The sequence below is a fragment of the Protomyctophum parallelum genome (genome assembly GCF_964188405.1).
Source record: "Protomyctophum parallelum genome assembly, chromosome: 14".
NCBI lineage: Eukaryota > Metazoa > Chordata > Actinopteri > Myctophiformes > Myctophidae > Protomyctophum > Protomyctophum parallelum.
Genome location: NC_139709.1, coordinates 42,998,727 through 43,017,718, shown reverse-complemented (window position 1 = coordinate 43,017,718; position 18,992 = coordinate 42,998,727). Strand labels below are relative to the sequence as shown.

Below are 18,992 nucleotides of genomic sequence, written 5' to 3'. Positions count from 1 at the left end.
TAATATTACACACGTCTAATGGAAGAGGCCACAGCGCCATCTGCAGTTGTGCAGTGGAAGTTACCGCACCTGCTATGACTGCAGTGAGCAGTGAGCACATGCACACAGCTATGCGTGTGACTCAGCTCCATCGTGCAGCATAGGGATATATCGTCAATCATTTGTTAACCGTTTACTTTTTGACGCAAATATAAATGCACCAGTGTACCCTGGTTTAAATTAATTATGGATCAGTTTCGTGGTTTATTTGTCAAACTAGACAAAGACGAGGATGGCTACATATCAGTCGCAGAACTTCACAGTGAGATGAAAAAAACGGGTATCCTCGTGATTGATGAGAAGGTTCAAGTATGACTAATTATGTTAATTGCCTAATTATTTCGTATGGGTGGTTGACGTCTCTAAACAGACTCAAATATAATGCATGGACAAACTGTGAAGCCAAGGTAAGCTAATTATGTTACACACACTTTTCCCCCTGTTGCAGAATATTGTTAATAGCTATGACCTGAACAACGATGGACGACTGGATTATAACGAGTTCCTCAATTACATGATGGACAAGGAGAAGAAATGGAAAATCCACTTTGATGAAATCGACAGGGACAATTGCGGTAAGGGGTCATTTGTATTCTAATGTCGGACAGGACTCTGGTCAGACTCACATTCCAGAAGCATGGCGAACACTAGTGTGCAGGGCCTATATGGCTATCAGTCCTAGTCTGCTCCTCTGACTTTGGTGGTGTTCTTCAAACACGCATTTGAGGCAATTATACTAGACTACACTGAGAAAATTGCTATAAAAACGTCCAAATATATACTTATAATCGTAGATGATGTCTCAAGGTTTGTGGCCTATAGAAAAAAGAGGAGCCAGCTGCCAGACACATTTGAAGTTAATCCTATAATCCAGAAGGTTGTTCATAATCATAACCTTCAACCTTCACTTCACTTCCTCTCACTTCTTCATGGGAACAGAGAATATACTCCAATAATTTATACTGTATGCAGCATTCATACTCAATGCATATTATGCATTCAAGTAATTATCTAGACAACTATCACAAATAATATCTATGTAATAATATCTATGCATCTCTTCTCTGATCAGGGTCGATTGATCTGGAGGAGATCATGTGTTTGTTTAAGGAGTTAGGAGTTGTCTTATCCAGGCCCAATGCAAAAAGAATAATACAAATGTAAGAATTTCTTGCCCGCCACCTCCCTTCCTTCATAAAATATTTGCTATATACAAAATTATCACATGCAAGTAGTAATAAGTTAGTGTAGCTGCTTATTTGACCCTGACATTGCAATGCATATTAATCACACGTGTGTGCTTTCTACAATAAATGTTTCATTTTGTATAAAATATACTCATCACATTCCGTCACCATGACTAAATATCACAGACTAAGATACGGGTCTGCAATTTGAATGTTCCTGTTTTTATATGTTACTATTTTCAATACAACACAGAACACAAGGAAGTGTTTGTTGTTTCTTACTGTTAGGATGGATCAGGACAGTTCCATGACAGTAGACTGGGGAGAGTTCTTGCATCATGTCATCCTCAACCCTGCAGAGAACATTGGAGAGCTGGTGTCCTCGTGGAAACACAATCTGGTAGCTATGGCTGGTGGTGTAACAGTTAATTGTTGGGACCATATATATTATGAAAACTTGCAAACTTCCCGTCAGTCGTTCGGTCACACCTCCATATATGGTTGCCAGTCCATTACGCCTCGTGATGTCACGCCTCTTCACACCTTGTGACGTCACGCCTCCAAACCTTGTTATGCCCATATATGGAGATCCCTAATGTCATCCCATATATGGGAATGTCGTGAGTCACGCCTCGTGATCACGCTCCATATATGGAGACACGACTATATGGTCATGAACCTTGACCATACCTGTTTTTCATTAATTTTTTGGTCAAAGTTGATCCCATGCTAAAGCGACAGCATTCGCCCAGCAGTCTGCCGTCACCCAGGCAGAAGCGTGCACGCACCGATCTGCCCCAGCAGCGTGACCTATACACACTCAAGGAGGAGACTGCCGATGAGCGGTGGCGCTGCTGGCGTTCCCTGGACAGAGTTTCACGGAGGACGCCGGCGCAAGCCGGCGCCGCCCGAGCAGAGAGCAGCAGCTGCGCCACGGCCAGAGTCTCACACGCCAGCCACCTCTTGCCACGCCTCAGCAGAGGTTCTTAGCCGCCGAGCGGCCCGGCCCTACCTGGGCACTCATCAAACCCTGTACACTCAAGCCACTGCCCCCGCTGCCACCCTTAGATTTCTATATGGAGCTGACCTGTTCTGACATTCCATATGTTGATCTGACCTCATCAAACCCAGTACACTCAAGCCACTGCCCCCGCTACCACCCTTAGATCTCTATATATGGAGCTGACCGGTTCTGACATTCCATATGTTGATCTGACTGTGAGTGTACAAACCCTGTACACTCAAGACACGCTCCATTTATGGTGCTTTGTAACTAAACCAATTACAATTGAAACATGATATTGACCAACAAACAGATCATAGACCCATCATTTACTAGTCATTTATATTTAAAGAATACTCTTCTGGTTGCAGGTTTTTGATGTTGGCGATAGCCGCTCCATGCCCACAGAGTTTCCTGAGGAGGGCTCAGGGATGTGGAGGAGGTTTGTCTTGGCTGCAGGATTGTCAGATGCCGTGTCCCGAACTATCACAGCTCCTATCGACCGCCTTAAAATCCAGCTACAGGTCAGATCCATAATCAGATGCCCTTTCATCAATGTCAGATAATGTAATGTAATGTAATGCTGACTGACTTAGGGCTTAGGGCCCTGACTTAGGGCTCTGGAATGGTACACAGTAAAATCTCAAAGGGATTTTAACTCTCAGATACCAGCCTTGTGGAGATATCCCCTCAGAGGAACACACTTTTTTTTGTATTTTCTGTAGGTTCATGGATCTAAGGCCTTCCTCCAGGGGTTTCATGAACTGAAGGCGGGTGGCGTGCGAGCTATGTGGCATGGGAATGCTGTCAATGTATTAAAGGGGACTCCTCAGTCAACACTACAGTGTCTTATATATGCCCAGGTGAGACCTGACGGTAATTCTGTGTGTAAAAAAAATGGAAATATCGATCTACAAGCTCACAGTGCTGGCTATTTCCACTATTCATCATAAGAAAACAGATTTCATCATGGCTTAAAAGCATTTTGTAACGGTGTTGTAAAGGGCTGAATACATAGCACACATGTATTAACTATTATTGTTGTTATTATCACTGCCTCCAGATGAAGGTATACACGCAGAAGAGCACCCAGGAGAGCTTGTCCGTGCCACAGCGTTTTGGCCTGGGCTGTGTGTCTGGTGCAGTGGCCCATGCTGTCTTCTACCCTTTAGAGGTATCAGAGCACATTAGCAGGTCTGACTTCATTTGTCCCACATAATTTGTCCACGGGCTAACAAACAATTAAACACATTTGAAGTCTTTTGTTTTAAAATGTTTACATCCATCTTCGGGGTGACATGGTGCACATTGTTTCATGTTTCAGGAATAGAAGTTATAGAACCGATTGTACCAGGTGAAATGTTACCTAGATGAAACTCTATCGTCAGTTGTAATTTGATGATTGGCATGAACCATTTGCAGCAGGTTTCACATGTCTTTGAATACTTTAGTAGTCAAAAATGTACACAGCACGGCAGTACAGTAAAACACTTGGGCTAAAAGCATATCACAAACATCCTGGGGACTTCCACTCCATTGTCAACCTTCTGATTGGTCCCCGACTGACTAACCAACCACTTTGCAGTCATTTGCTTTTTCCAGACAGTTTTGAAAGAAGCCAGTAATTTACATTGTTTAATGGATTATGTCAGGGAATTCCACATTATTTTAAATTGGGGGGCGTTTGTACTGATAGTGTAAAAGAATAAAACGTTAGTATGTAAAGATATAAGATGTCTTCCAGCATTAAACATATATCATAATATTTTACATAAACATAGCTAGCCTGGCGCAGCCAGCCTTCATCTGCCTTTGCAATATGCATATTGCCCATTGCCCCAGGCAGATGGTATTAGTATCCCAACCAACGCAATTCTAAAACATAGCAGCAGCGGTCATACGTTTGTATTTCATCAGGTGGCCACCACTTCTGAATGCATATAGGGGAAACATGTATCATTCTAGAATCATTTATTTTGTTATCCGGTAAATAACCTTTAAAATATCGGACTACAGTACATGTGATTTTTTTCTCACCTTTTTTCACAGGTGTTGAAGGTGAGGCTTAACCTGCAGCCAGCTGGCATCTATATGGGTGTCGTTGGGTTTGCTCGATCAATTTACAGACATGAGTCTTTAGCCTCCTTTTACCGGGGGTTCAAACCTAGCATTCTCTGTATGATCCCCTATGCAGGCGTGGAGTGTGCCGTTCATCACGTAAGGAAGAAATCAGCATTCAAAACATCACATTCACTTGATGAAATCAACAAAGATACTGATTACACTGATTAAACCGATCACATTTGTCTGCAGTCTATCATGAACTGGGCCAAGAGCGATCCCGCCTACAGCAGTGACTCCAAACTCTTTTTCTTCAGTTTTGTGGCCTTTGCCTGTGGCCAGATGACCAGCTATCCACTAGCAGTGATTCGGACTCAGCAACAATCCCAGGGTAACATCAACTATTATTTGGTTATATCTGCCTGTATAGGGTTATATCTGTTATAACTGTATAGGGACAACTACGTGAGTTCAAGTCTGATTCAAGTTAAAGCAGTGGTGTGGTGTAGTCTAGTTTATTGTAGTGTATATAGGCTACTGCAGGGGTGTGAAATTATCCCCTTTATTATGTATCACTAGGACAGCCACTCTCGGGCCATTCTTTACAGCTATGAATCTCTCCCTTGCTCCCTGGCTTGTTGGGTATAACAAACAATAGACCCCCCAGTCTGGCCACCACCTCAACACGTTGCTTCTTATGTTAATGTTAGCATGCAAGGCGGCAACGAAACTGATTCAGGGCGGCGACCAGACAAAGTTTTACAAGATTTGTTTTGATCAGGACATGGCCAAACTCAAACCCATTCCCCAAATTCTACACTCCCAAAACACAGACAGAGCGCACAGGGTGACATTTATGAGTTAAGTGTGAATGGATGGAGGAGAGGAGATGCCTTGCCCTGCAAGACATAGTTACAGTATGTTATTGCAATTATACTCTTCCCGGTATTTGCAAAACAAAATCACTGCCACAAAACTATATTGTTATGTATCCTTAAGATTCCTTGTACATTTTTAAGTGGGTATACCAAATCCTGGAGCTTTCTTGATGGTACAAGGATGGTATTTGTATATAAAAAAAATCAAGACAATAATTTCCATTTGTATTTGCTATATAGCATTCATAAAACACTTTGAGCTGCATTCTGTACAATTTACAATTTACAATTTAGGCATTTAGCAGACGCTCTTAATCCAGAGCGACTTACATTAAGCAAGAACAAAAAGCATGGGAATACATCACAAAAAAGCATTTATCATAAAACATGCGTAAGCTAAGAAAGTAACAGTGGAATATCTATATTATGAGACTATACATATAAACTATATATATACTACTATGCTATACATATGTACTATGGCGTGCTATGACTATACAATGCAATTATAGTGCTGTCTACATAACATGCTATAAGTCTGTATCAGATGCTATCTAAGTCTACAGAAATGCTATCTAAGGGGGTAGGGTATGAACAATGCTACAATCTTGTTTTTTCTTCTTGTTTTTCAGCTTTCTGCTCAGTTTCACCTCCCACAAGTTTACTTCAAGGACTTATTGGAATCTATGAAAGGCATGGAATTCGAGGATATTATAACGGAATGGGAACAAGCTTTGTGAGGGCGCTTCCATGTGCCCTAGTGAACCTCACTTTGTCCAGAAAACTAGAAATGACACTTAAATAAAATAAGATAGCCAGATGTTAAAATGTAATGTCTAACACATTGAAATGAAATACAGAGTTGTTTTTATATAGGGAAAATAGTCAAGGGAAAATAGTCAAGTGTGGGCCTGCTTGCCTCACATTTTAATTCCTCTGTTGAAACCAGTACACATACACACAGCAACAATTTGAATGGGTTTAGTAGATGCAGGACAATGCCCTGGGTGAAATCAACTGCAAAAAATACATATAAAAATGTGGGGCAGCGGTGGACGAACGGTTTGCGGAGCGGTCTTGATATCGGAAGGTCGCTATAGTTCGTATCCCCGGACCGGCACGTTAAAATTACCACCGTTGAAGTGCCCTTGAGCAAGGCATTGAACCCCTACCATGAAATGTTCTATGAGCAGGGCCTGGCTGTAAACAAGTTCTTGAGCTTAGTCCAGTTACCCTGGGTAAATATAGTAACTTTGCTTTGCTTTGCTTATTAGCCTCTCAGACACAAAACTAAAGAATGTTTTCTTGTCATGCTGTATTGATGTTGGTACCATTAGGAGAGATAATTATTCTACATACTGTGTGTCCAAATGGACCTAGAGTTAAAGATCTAATGAAGGGTTTGCTGACCAACTCTCAATCATTTAGCTGGTCCTCAATCATTTAGCTGGGGACCGCCTGGAACCTCCTCAAGGACCACTGGTTGAAAAGAATACCACTCGCCCATTTATTGTTGAAAACCACTGTAAAACATCATTGTTAAGTTGAAAAATGCCAGTCTGCTTCCCCCTCCCCGTTCATCATTAAAGTCTGTTTTGAACTAATGATTGTATTATCTTCATTTTACGTGTGCATGAGACAGTAGGCTAGCCTATATATGCAGATAGATTACCAATTAATTATATTTGGGATCAGTATACCTAAAGGTCTGTTATGTCTGTCTGTCTGTGAGTTACCATCAAAAGCAGTATATGGTAACCACTTTAACATCAGCTGTTTGAAGATTTGCAGATCTGCAAGCTTGTGAGCTTGTCTGCTATTTTAAAATAAATCTTGACAAAATATAAAGAATGTGGAATATTTTAACAACAAATATAAAACATTTTCAGATGGGGGTCGGTCTTTAGTTTCTTTGCATTTGCATACACATACATTGTCATCGTGACATGAAACCACGCACGCCAGCCTACATTCTGACGTCATCAGTCTCCCGCCAACCAGCACTCGCACACCGGACGTTGTGTATTGTGTGAGATATCGCGAGGCGTGCTCGTGCTGTGTGTTGTGCGCGAGATTCCCACATGAATGAAAACAGCCATCTTGTTCTCCCGGACACGAGCTCAAGGCACAGAGGCTAGAGCAGAGATATGGCTGACTACTCGAACGTGGCTCCCCCGTCGAATTCAGCCGGAGGAATGAACGACGCTTTTAAAGACGCATTGCAACGGGCACGACAGGTAATAATGGCTTTGATCGCTCGCTTTCGCTGGCGGTATCGCACTGGGAATGGAATGGGATCGAGATAGATTGGTTTTGTTGACGTTTTTTGTGATTTTGTTAATGTCCTTAAATAACCGAGCCAGCGGGAACCTGTCTCCATCTTAACCACGGCTACGCCACAGTGACAATGCTATAATAGTGGCTTCGCACGATTTTATGCGGAAAGCGCACATTTATTCTTGGCGTTTGTATTTGAAAAGACAGTGCGGTTATTAATGAACGGTTGGAATAAAGGTATGAGTCGTAATTGGGCATTTGTGTAAGTTAAACGCATATCCACGAATGTATGTGAGCTAGCTTGGTGGCTAATCTTGAGGTTCCTTTGTTGGCTCATAGTCACACTTCCGGGCCTAGGCGTTAGGCCACAACTATGCGTATAGTGTTGACGATGATGTGACTATTTTACAATATACATTAAAACATCTAGCCAGGTTTTGTTTTAAAGTGTCGTCGGGTGTTTTTGTTTTTTCTAGATCGCAGCCAAGATAGGAGGCGATGGCGTGGCAGCACCGAACCAGAATGATTTTGGCTTCGGAGGCCAGAAGAGGCCTTTAGAAGATGCTGGTGGGTATTTTCCCATGCCTAACCACAATATAGGTCAGTGGCCCAAAATGCATTCATTGCAAAGCCCCATCCATTACTTAACTGTATATGTAAACATCCGAGGTAGTATAATTTTTAAATACATAATGCATTATTAATTTGCTGTGTGTGTACTTCATACAGTAAAGTCCTTAATGTTCACTTAACTAGGAACCAAATGGATCCATATGGGCCCACCTGGCTCTAGTACAGTCTCAGGTTTGCAAACGGATAATAAAACCACTGATGAGCTTACTGTATATGAATGTTGATGGTTGGTTTTTGCACACAACTTGTGCTTGTGTTATGTACTTTGTGTGCTGCTGTGTCTGAATGGATTGAAGTGTGTTTAAAATAAATATGTAATTCTGTGCTGCAATCACGTTGCAAACAACCATGTTGCTTTGCACTAAGCATTGTAGTCCACGAAAATAGCATGTTTTAGAATGGGACTGGCACGTTAGTAGAGTAATGGGTACTTAGAACTGGTGTTTATGAAGTCTCTTTCTCATCTTTTCAGACCAACCAGAGACTAAGAAAGTAGCTCCTAGTGACCGTGAGTATTAAAAATTAGTTATTAATTGGTATTTTTTAAATGGAGGCCAAGTTGCCTTGCATGTTGATGTCCCTGACATTTGCATAACCACAACCCGCCTTAATTAACCTTCTTGGTGCAAGTAAAATAATGCATGAGAAATGGCAAACGGCAGCATAATATAGAGAAGAAATAGTGTTTTGTCAGGAAACTATGGCAATTTTCCCCGTAGTATTACTGGAGACTTGAGTGCGACATATCCATCCTTTTATGAAACAAATAGTCCAATTTGTAGTGTAGTAGTAAACCATTTTTTTGTATTCCCAGGACTATTGCTTTATTCATGTGGTTTCCTTTGTTTACAGCTTTTTCAGCTGCCATGGGGGGAATGGGTGGTGCGCCACGGTATGTATTCTAATTCCTATATCATGATTAGATTCGTTGTTGTGAGTCAACATATGGCTAAAAAAATACAATGCCAAATCATTAATATATCATTACTTTCTTGTTTTTTTTAGGTCAATATCAGAGGAGTTCAAGGTCCCTGATGGAATGGTTGGATTTAGTGAGTTGACTCTCCTGTTCTTTAACCCATTGACGCCTGGTGCAACGTATACGTTGTTCTACCCTTGATGCCGGCGCGCTCTCTGTGTCTCATCAGCTATTGCTATACATGTAGCAACATAACTATTTTTAAAAAAATCATCAGAATTTGAAGGTTTTCAGAAACCTTAGGTCAGGCCCTAGAAGGCGTTCCCAGATTCGGCCTCAGGCATCAATGGGTTAAACACGCGTAGACAAAGTGCTTATTTTATTGTGTATACAATGTAACTGTGTTTTTGTTTTTGCTTCAGTTATTGGAAGAGGGGGCGAGCAAATTTCCCGCATGCAGCAGGAGTCTGGATGCAAAATACAGATTGCCCCAGGTAAGTGTTGATGTTTTAACTGTTGGACATTATTATAACTTAATGTAAAACCTATACAACAAGACATGTGCATCAACTCTTCTGTTTTTGCTTTTTAGATAGCGGAGGAATGCCAGACCGGTCTGTTACATTAACAGGAAATCAAGACGCCATCATGTAAGTTATCAGCCACTTCCATGTGTTCCTTTCCCCTATAAACAAGCCCTGCAACAAGTTACAAGACAAGTCACAGATTGACGAGGTTTGCTGACCCTTTTTTCTTTAAATCTTAAATAGGGCCGCAAAGAGGCTGCTTTCAGAGATTGTTGAGAAGGGACGACCGTCACCAGCGTTCCACCACAATGATGGCCCAGGCATGTCTGTCCAGGAGGTCATGGTCCCTGCTTCCAAAGCTGGTCTGGTCATTGGGAAGGGAGGGGAGACCATTAAAAGCCTTCAGGTGAGCACACCGTCTGCCCATTGCGAACTTAATTATGAATTCACAATTAAGGACCCTGCTGCGTTTTTCTGATTTTTAGCTACATTTTTTTGGCTGTTCTCTCGTCACACGTCCAGTCGACAAGGACCTTTACACTCGTGTTCCAGTGTTTCACCATAGCACACTAATCTTATCTTGTTGTGTTTGAGGGGTACAGAGTGGTCTTGAAAATGTTAATTCTGTTTTTCACTTGCATGCAGTCTCTCTGGTTCACATGTCAGTAGACATTGTATTGATGATTTTTCACTAACTTGAACCACCAGGAACGAGCTGGAGTGAAGATGGTCATGATCCAAGAAGGGCCTCAGAACACAGGCGCAGACAAACCTCTCCGGATTTCAGGCGAACCCTTTAAAGTTCAGGTGGGCATCTTCACCCGGATTATACATTTCTTTTTTTTTTTTTTTTTTTTTTTTAAGATTTTTTTGCGGCTTACGCCTTTATTGATTTTTTAAGGGATAGAAAGTAGGCTGACAGGAAACGGGAGAGAGATGGGGGGATGACATGCGGTAAAGGCCGTGTCGGGTCCGGGAGTCGAACCCGTGGCACACCGCGACTGGATTACCAGTCCGGTGCCCAGACCGTTACGCTACGGCCTGGGCCCGGATTATACATTTCTGTAGGCTGTTGTCCTCTGATTTTTCCACCCCTGGACTAAACCTGAAACTTCTGTGATTAACATACCACACTATAATTATCCCTAGTGTCATTAATCAATTTTGGCCCTTGTCCATCCAGCAAGCCAAAGAGATGGTGATGGAGTTGATCAGAGACCAGGGCTTCAGGGAGCAGAGGGGAGAGTACGGCTCCAGGATGGGAGGAGGCGGAGGCGGAGGTGGTGGAGGAGGAGGGGGAGGAGGAGGAGGAGGAGGTGGAAATGGAGGAGGAGGAGGAGGGGATAGCTTAGATGTAAGTAGAGTGGAAGTAAGTACAATCTTTTATTCTGAGGGACGCCTGAATTTAAAGGTTTATCTCATCTTAATACATTTCCATCAGCAGATATATTTATTTCCAGCGAGAGACTGATTGTACGCCGCCCCCATCCAGGTTCCCGTCCCTAGGTTTGCCGTGGGAATTGTAATTGGCAGGAACGGAGAGATGATCAAGAAAATTCAAAGTGATACGGGTGTTAGGATCCAGTTCAAGCAGGGTGAGTGAATGCTGACTGTTGCAAGTGCCTTCCTGAATCTGTATAATTGGAACAAATACTTTCCCTGATAATTTTGAGCCCCTCCTACATCCAGCTTTCTGTTACTAGTCTTAAACAAACATAAAATTCCTATTGACAAATGACAATGAATGGAGAATTTGGAGTCATAGTGTCTATTTTACGTCACGATAAGAGTGCCCCTCACTTCACAAAGGTGTGATTTTTCTAATGCTTTCAGGCGTGAGGGTTGACGATTAATCCTCCTATTCCCTTAACGCAGACGACGGCAGCACACCAGAGAGGATAGCCCAGATCATGGGTCCTCCAGAGCAGGCCCAGCACGCAGCAGAGATCATCACTGACCTGTTGAGGAGTGTCCAACAAGGCGGACCTCCGGGTGGCCATGGGGGCGGCAGAGGCAGGGGTCGCGGACAGGGCAACTGGAACATGGGTCCTCCTGGTGGTCTGCAAGAGTTCACCTTCACCGTCCCAACCATGAAAACCGGTCTCATCATTGGAAAAGGCACGTGGCTGCTATTTCACCACCAAAAATACGAAACTAGTAGTCATAATTCCAAGGCCACAGAGCTGTCTACTTGTTTGTCATTGACTGTTAATAATCCATCTAATTAGGTTGTGTGCGTTTCCTAATAGTCTGTTTTTAATTCCATCCAGGTGGTGAGACAATCAAAGGAATCAGCCAGCAGTCTGGGGCCAGGATTGAATTGCAGAGAAACCCACCCCCCAATGCGGACCCCAACATCAAGATGTTCACTGTGCGTGGCTCCCCACAACAGATCGACTATGCCAGGCAACTGGTGGAGGAGAAAATTGGGGTGAGAGATGTTTAAACAAATGGATCGTCTAGTGGTTTATGTTTAAGAAAATGTTGCAGCAGTCATGCGTTGCAGAAAATATTACGTATGTATTCTTTGATCTTCATGTTTTGTATGTTCTTCTTCCTCTTAGGGTCCCGTCTCTCCAATGGGAGGCCCCCACGGCCCACCCGGAGGACCCCATGGCGGTCCAGGACCCCATGGGCCTGGACCAGGACCACCTGGCCCACCTGGAGCCCCCATGGGCCCATACAACCCTGGTCCATACAACCAGGGACCTCCTGGACCACAGTAAGTACAACTGGCCATCAGGGGGAATTGAAACTATGAGGTTGTCTTGTCATCTTAAGCCTTGAGCTTTAAACCCATTTAGACCTGGTGCTACCTATATGTTGTTTTTCCTTTAATGCCGGCTGTGTCACATACACATGTGTCTCGTATAGCAACATTATTTAGTACGAATTTGAAGGTTTTCAGAAAACTTTAAGTTAGGTTTTAGGAGGTCTAAATGGGTTAAAAAAATCAAATCGTTGTTAAAATCACAAACCCTACTGACTGTCTTTTCCTCCTCCAGTGGTCCGGGACCTGCACCCTATCAACCTCAGGGATGGGGCAATGGCTTCCCAGGACACTGGCAGCAGCAAGGCCAACCAGATCCCAGTGAGTTACCACTTCATACACTGCAAGGCCAACCAGATCCCAGTGAGTTACCACTTCACAGACTGCTATAGTTTTAAACATTAGTACAAATGGCAAATATATACATATAGACATAAAATATAGAACAAAGGGACTCTACCAACGTGCCTCAAGCCTGGAATCTATAATAAAGCTGGCGGTAACCACAACTCCAATTGGAAATGTCAAATTGACCATTTGGTCAATATTCCTCAGGGCAGAGCTATATGACTTGTCTATTTCCCCCCTTATGTATAAAGCTTTCTTTTGTCTACAGATAAGGCGGCAGCTGACGCTAACGCAGCAGCTTGGGCTGCCTACTATTCTCAGTACGGTGGGCAGCCTCAGGCTCCCATGACGCCCACCGGCGGAGCGCCTGGCACAGCGCAGACTAACGGCCAAGGTAACGCTCCGCTTTACACAACGGGCTACATTTTTCCTTGAGGAAACAAAGTCTCTTCAGTGAGCATAGAGCAGCGTAGTATGCATTTAGTATGCATCTCCTTAGAGGAAATAAAAATATAAAAACACCCCTCTTTCTATTTGGTGGTCAGTTTTCCCCTTTAGCTAATCCTGGCAGGTGGTCTTAGGTTTTTTTTCTTTAAAAAAAGAAAAGGAGAATGGTTACCAATCATATTGTACCATCTTTAACAGGTGACCCGCAGGCTCCAGGCCAGAGTGGAGGGGCAGATTACACCAAGGCTTGGGAGGAATATTACAAGAAAACGGGTATATCTATGTAGCTTAAGCGTACTATACTTATTACCAAAACTTAAGGCAGTTTAAACAGCTATGGGCCACATAACTTATTCCTGGGAGAAAATTGGAGGTGTCGTTGGCTGGATCCCCTGTTGTTCGGCATTCCAGCCCATGCTGTTTATTCTGTTCAACTCCATACACACAGATGTAAAGAAACAAGACCTTTTCCTTCAGTCAAAGAGTAGTTTATCGAATGGACTACCGTAGGGCTCTGTCCTCACTTATGGCCACCACTTGATCATGTGATATTTGTGTTAGATTGCATGTCCAACAGGAACTTCTCTTGGTTGCCTAGTAATGAATTTTGCTCTAAATGTCTGACATGCTGTTGAGTGTCTAATAAGGTTGATCATTAAATGTAACTATTTTAAGAAACAATTTACCAATAAGAACCCTAACCAACATTTTTCTCTCATGGATGTTTTTAGCACGGCTAGCTAAAAGACCTTCCAGGTGGACACGGGTTAACTGCTGTTATTACATGATTAGAATTGAATTACATTTGTTAAAAGGAAGGGTGTAGTAATATGAAATGCAAAGGTCAATTGTATTGTAATTGTTGGGATTTTGTTTTGTATGCAAAATTAGAGTAGGGGGGTGATGGGTGTCGGTGGTCTGTTGGTTAAACAAATACCATATCTTTCTAGGTCAACAGAGCCAGCAGCCCCAGGACTACACTAAAGCCTGGGAAGAGTATTATAAGAAACAAGGTAGGGTCTATAAAATGTAGTGACTTGCCTTGTAGACAGTTCTTTAGGGACATTCTTTAGTTACACATGATTTCTTTCCTGTAGTTATATATATAATGCAGTTGGTGTTGGTCAAACACCAGGTATCAATTGGATTTTCTTATCCAATAGTCTGAAAGGATAATTCATACAATAACATTAACTTCTACCTATTGTAGCAGAATGTAAACGCTCTTCAGTTTTGTCGGTAATGTACCCAAATTAAAACGACTGTCAGTTGTAGTGATGTGGGAAAACAAGATGCAGTTCTGTTTACAACCACTAACTACCGCTGTTTCTTGCGTTTTCCCAGTGTCTTTAAATTGAGTGCCATCGGACATCATTTTTACTTGGCGACTAATGTTTAACAGAATGAGTCCCAGCTAAGCAATCGATGCAATTTAGGGCTCCAATGCAAAACTACTTGAGAACAACCGTTATTGGCAGCAACTGAGGTTAATGGTGTTAATGGCCATCAACCAAGGTTAATGCTGTTATATGGGCAGCTGTGTTCCCCTTGCAGCTCTTTTTACAGTAGAGTTGTCTGCACACAGCTGCCCCAAAGCAAAGCAGAAGGATTCTGTCCTGCCACCTAAAGCATTAGTGGCTGGTTCGTTCACCCTCTCATATTACAGAAGTTCATTTTAAATTCATGTTCCACAAAGTTTTGGTTTGGTAGTCTCTTCCAACCGTCTTAAAATGTAATGAGGCTGCTCAAATGTACATAGTGTTGTTAACATCAACTTAATAACTCTACTGCAATAATGCAAAATTAAAGACAATTTTTTTAGCATTGTTAAGTAAATGGCTAGTAATGAAAGTATGAAATGTATTAATCCACTAGCCAGCATCAAGTGAGACACATGCCTAGGAGACAATACTGAGAAGATTGTATTTGGTGTTTCCAGGACAAGCTGCCCCTCAGGCCACTGCAGCAGCAGCAGCAGCGACTGCCGCCCAGCCCGGAGCCCAGCAAGACTACAGCGCTGCCTGGGCAGAGTACTACCGCCAGCAGGCCGCTTACTACGGCACAGGCAGCCCTCAAGCCATGGGCGGCCAACCACAAGCACCCCAGGTACACCCCTGCTAAGAACCTGTCCTCCCTGCATCCGTCTTTCTGCCTCCTCTTCTGTATGTTTTTTTTTTTTTTTTTTATGTTCTCCTACCCCCACCCCACCCAACCCTGCTTCAAACTCCCAGTGCTTTTTTATTTTTCTTTTCGTCTTGACATTGCCTTAACCCTTCTATCCTCAGGTTTTGCAGGGCAGCAGAGGCAAAGCAATGGCAGCAAAGCAAATTTAATAACATTGTTTCCTCCCCCTTTTCACGCAGGCGTTTATTTAAATTTTTGGGAAGCTGAGTCCACTGTTTCTGCTGTTAACATGCCATGTATCTTCTATGTATTTCTTCTGCACAGGGCCAGTAATGTGAAGTGGACATAAAGTAAATGCTACATTGTCGAAACAAAATCCTTTGTTTAATGTATGGATGCAGACGCCTTGATGAAGATCTTAATTTCCTTGGTTTGAAAGTGTTTCACATAGATGGCGAATTACCCAGCGAACACGTCCTCCTTTTTTTCTTTTTTCCTTGTACAAATGCTTTGTTTTTAGTGAGGTAATTATACATATGGTCATTCCAGCCCTGTTATCTACATACACTGTGGTTAGTACTCATGTTTATTAACTGTAGTCATTATATGTAAATCATCTCAGTTTTTAAAATGAATATTGCCTGTTGTGTTTTTGCAATAAAACAAAATGAAACCTCTGTGTTGGTAAGTTGGGGCAGTAGAGAAGGGGTTGAAATGACATGTTGTTTTTTTCTCGTTTATTTCTTTTTTACCATGGGATGTTTTGAAGAACATTTTCAAGTGCAGGCCCTCATTGTTTTTAGTTATGTGAAAATTTACTGACTCAAAGTTGCTCTGTCCTGTCTCTCTCTCCAACTGTCTATACAGCTCCTGGTTATGTTAGATACATGCGTTATATGCGTGCAATGATTCTGAGTGGTTCAGACCAATGGATTTCCTTGATACCCATTTCTCAATGTGCTGTTTATTGATCATTGCTCTTTGACTGTAGCAACAGGCAGATGTGTTGTAAGAAAGCTTAGAGGTTGTTCTATGCGCGTGCGTTAACTGCGGAGATGTGGCGTACTCTTTTAATCTCGCCTGGTTTGCTGTCTTTGGGGTAGTATGCACTGTGTATTTGCTTTGATAGATACTTCCTCCTTCACAGGAAAGTTTAGAAAAGCGGTAAGCAAAGTATATATATTGTTTTCACTACTTCCTCCTGGCTGCAAGAAATCAATGCATACTTCTAGTTTTTTTTGTGCTGTTCTTTTTCAGGACAGTAATGTAAAGACACCACTGTACAGAAATATACATTTGCATTGAAAAGTACTGTTCTCTTCCCCCCCATGTCCCAAGTGTCTGAAAGTGAACCCAGTTGTATAAATTTGATGGCTTTTTTAAAAACATTTTTGATACTATAAAACACAATTACAAACATTTTTTTGCTCTTGCCCATTCTGTTAGTGTTTATGCAACATAAGAAGTTAAAGTTTGTAGGGTTCGGAGGTGGCTAAAGCAAGTCCTTCCATCCAGTTGAGCCCTCCTATCCTGTAAGTACAATACTGTGACACTGAAGAAAGAATAATTTTCTTCCATGTTTGAGAACTTGCATATACAAAATGTAGAATTTTCTTGCCAAAATGGTATTGCAATTTCCCCCCTTATGATTTGGGTAAGTATAACATTTTGAAAGGAGAGGCAAAGTGCTTTGATGTGTTTTTGAGATTGTTGCAATCACCCCCTTCATTTGACTGCATTATTGTGCATTCTGGCGCAGTACTCTTGACTGGTATAGAATTATTTGAGTTTTCAATTGTAGCTTGTTGTAGGTAGGAATTGAGTGCCAGTTTGATTGTTCTTCTGTGAACTTTGAACGAAGGGCCCCTGATGTGTAAGAATACTCTAACACTTGGTAGACCCCATCTAAGGTTTCTGTATGTTTCCCCCCGCGTTTGAACATATGACTTGCCATGTGCCATTCAGTTAAGATGTGATGACCATGTGTTTTCAGAATGTTGTTTAATCCCCAGAATTAACGGAGTTGCTCAGAGAAAAAGACGTACTGCATTATTTCTGACTCAAACACCATTCTAGCATGTATAGATTTCTCCTGTTCTCAGATGTCTTTATGAGCATGTGGAATGTTAGTTGGACGTGATTCTGATTTAGCTCAGTGATGGGAGAACTAACTGTCACCTGACATGCCATTTGAATGAGCACTGTTCAAAGTTGAAGTCAATTATCTGGCTGCATTGTTAACTCATGGCAAACAGTGAAATATCTGATCTTTGCAGTGTCATCCCAGATCTTGCACCTTAGGTTCTGCTGCAGTAACACAGGTAAGCAAAACCTAAGGAAACAAAAGTGTTTGACCTGTGACATGACAAATATCATACACACAAAAGATGCTTAGTATTTCTTTCTTAAGTTCCATGCTGCATCTGTGCTTAGTTGTCGCCCGGTGATGTGCAGGATTTAAACTGAACCCCTGACAATGTGCTCTGATCTGTGCTCTGATCATGAATTTATTGCATGGTATGACATGAGTTATGACTTGTCTTTACACCAAGCTCGACTAGGTATTGCAATGTTTTCAGAACGTCACCTGCATAAGTTAACCTGTTTGTTGCCTTGGTTAGTTAAGCTCTTTTTAGTCCCATGTGCTTAGTGTTCAATATAAGTCATATTTTATATGGTAAGTTTTAAAGTCGGTTTATATCAATGATGCTTTAGTACTCTACCGATCTCCTGTTTTGACTTTGGTAAAACAAATGCATGCAATGCAAGCCTTTTTTTGCCATAGGTTAGCAATGTGCTCAATTATTCAAGTCCAGCATTGAAATACATGCTCTTTTCTGTGATGGTGTGAAGACCTGTGAATATACCCTTAAGTGCAGTGCAAATCTACTACTCAAACACTGCTGCCTTCACTTCTCACACAGTGTTGGAGGATGCTGCAAGCTTAGGTCATAGAAATCAGGCCCTGTGGTAGTTTGTCCCCAAAAGGAGGAATCCTTTGAGTCTGTCCCTCCGCTGTGAACGTAGACCATTCGAGCGCTCCAGTGATTAAGGTAAAACCAAGCAATGCAATCAAATGACAAATTTTGTGATGATCGCAAAGTGTTGGTCAGATGGGTGTTTTTCAGCTTGGATTGACTGTTTCTTAACCATGCCATAGTGTTAGTTGTCTGATGGACTGTCTTCATTTTTCATGAATCTCTTGAATGCCTTCACCACTCACTGTCATTAGGACTTTTGCATAGAACCAATGCTTTAGAGAGTTGGATGAGGACCAGGTACTGTTGGGCTTTGTGGGTTTAAATGTGAGAACTCTTAGTTCTGTTGTCAGTAAATGGGAACTGTTTTATTTGAATCCAGATTTTACTTTGTTAAAAAGGTCACATACTGTTTGAAGCTGTCGATTATCTCTGCGTGTGAGATGTTCTTTCCCTCTGAACTAAGTGTTTCGACAAAGACCGCATTGAGGGGTGTAGAAGACAAAACAGAAGTGAGAAAAATAAGGAGCATGCCTTAGAGGTAAACGAAGGTTTCATGTGCTGTGTATAATAAAGAATGTATTAGTTTTATTATTTGTTTTGACCGTTTTCCCATTGTTGCCATGTCCATAATAAAATTGTAACATAACTTATACTTGTCATTGTCAACTCTTTATTTCACTAATATACATTACACCCACTAACTACCTGACACTTGCTCCATCCAAGTTTGGCAGAATGGCCTAGTATTTCGCCCCCTTCTGAAAAAATGTGCTGGGAAACCCCTTAAGAGATTTAAGT

At 42.0% G+C, this 18,992-nt stretch overlaps 2 protein-coding genes across 9 annotated transcripts; both read left to right on the top strand.

Annotated features, from left to right (window-relative positions):
- Window positions 1–225: 225 nt before the first annotated feature.
- On the top strand, window positions 226–5,973 carry slc25a24l (solute carrier family 25 member 24, like; the record flags this gene model as incomplete). The annotated part of the gene is made up of 10 exons (XM_083782819.1): window positions 226–348; window positions 488–614; window positions 1,112–1,199; window positions 1,515–1,626; window positions 2,601–2,753; window positions 2,955–3,092; window positions 3,293–3,403; window positions 4,279–4,446; window positions 4,543–4,681; window positions 5,801–5,973. The coding sequence occupies 10 exons, from the start codon at window positions 226–228 to the stop codon at window positions 5,971–5,973; spliced, it is 1,332 nt and encodes a 443-aa protein (XP_083638945.1).
- A 1,304-nt stretch (window positions 5,974–7,277) lies between these two features.
- On the top strand, window positions 7,278–18,846 carry fubp1 (far upstream element (FUSE) binding protein 1). Of its 8 annotated transcripts, none has more exons than XM_083782160.1 (20): window positions 7,278–7,405; window positions 7,922–8,012; window positions 8,551–8,586; window positions 8,931–8,970; window positions 9,084–9,130; window positions 9,420–9,491; window positions 9,590–9,647; window positions 9,768–9,930; window positions 10,233–10,331; window positions 10,708–10,893; window positions 11,017–11,119; window positions 11,400–11,642; window positions 11,795–11,955; window positions 12,089–12,246; window positions 12,530–12,657; window positions 12,911–13,036; window positions 13,288–13,362; window positions 14,040–14,102; window positions 15,029–15,195; window positions 15,538–18,846. In XM_083782160.1, exons 1-20 carry the CDS (start codon window positions 7,316–7,318, stop codon window positions 15,544–15,546), a joined length of 2,115 nt encoding a protein of 704 aa, XP_083638286.1. In that variant the 5' UTR covers window positions 7,278–7,315; the 3' UTR covers window positions 15,547–18,846. The 8 variants fall into 8 exon arrangements, with proteins under 8 accessions (XP_083638286.1, XP_083638285.1, XP_083638292.1 ...); XM_083782159.1 differs by having other exon boundaries at window positions 7,922–8,045; XM_083782166.1 differs by lacking the exon at window positions 13,288–13,362 and having other exon boundaries at window positions 12,530–12,615.
- Window positions 18,847–18,992: the final 146 nt, after the last annotated feature.

What these genes read in the sequence shown, in the direction of transcription:
- fubp1 (XM_083782159.1), top strand. Translation starts at nt 7,316, where the DNA reads ATGGCTGACTACTCGAACGTGGCTCCCCCGTCGAATTCAGCCGGAGGA. An exon ending in AGACCATTAAAAGCCTTCAG is followed by an intron (nt 9,931 to 10,232) that starts GTGAGCACACCG and finishes TTGAACCACCAG; the next exon opens with GAACGAGCTGGAGTGAAGAT. An exon ending in TGGTGGAGGAGAAAATTGGG is followed by an intron (nt 11,956 to 12,088) that starts GTGAGAGATGTT and finishes TCTTCCTCTTAG; the next exon opens with GGTCCCGTCTCTCCAATGGG.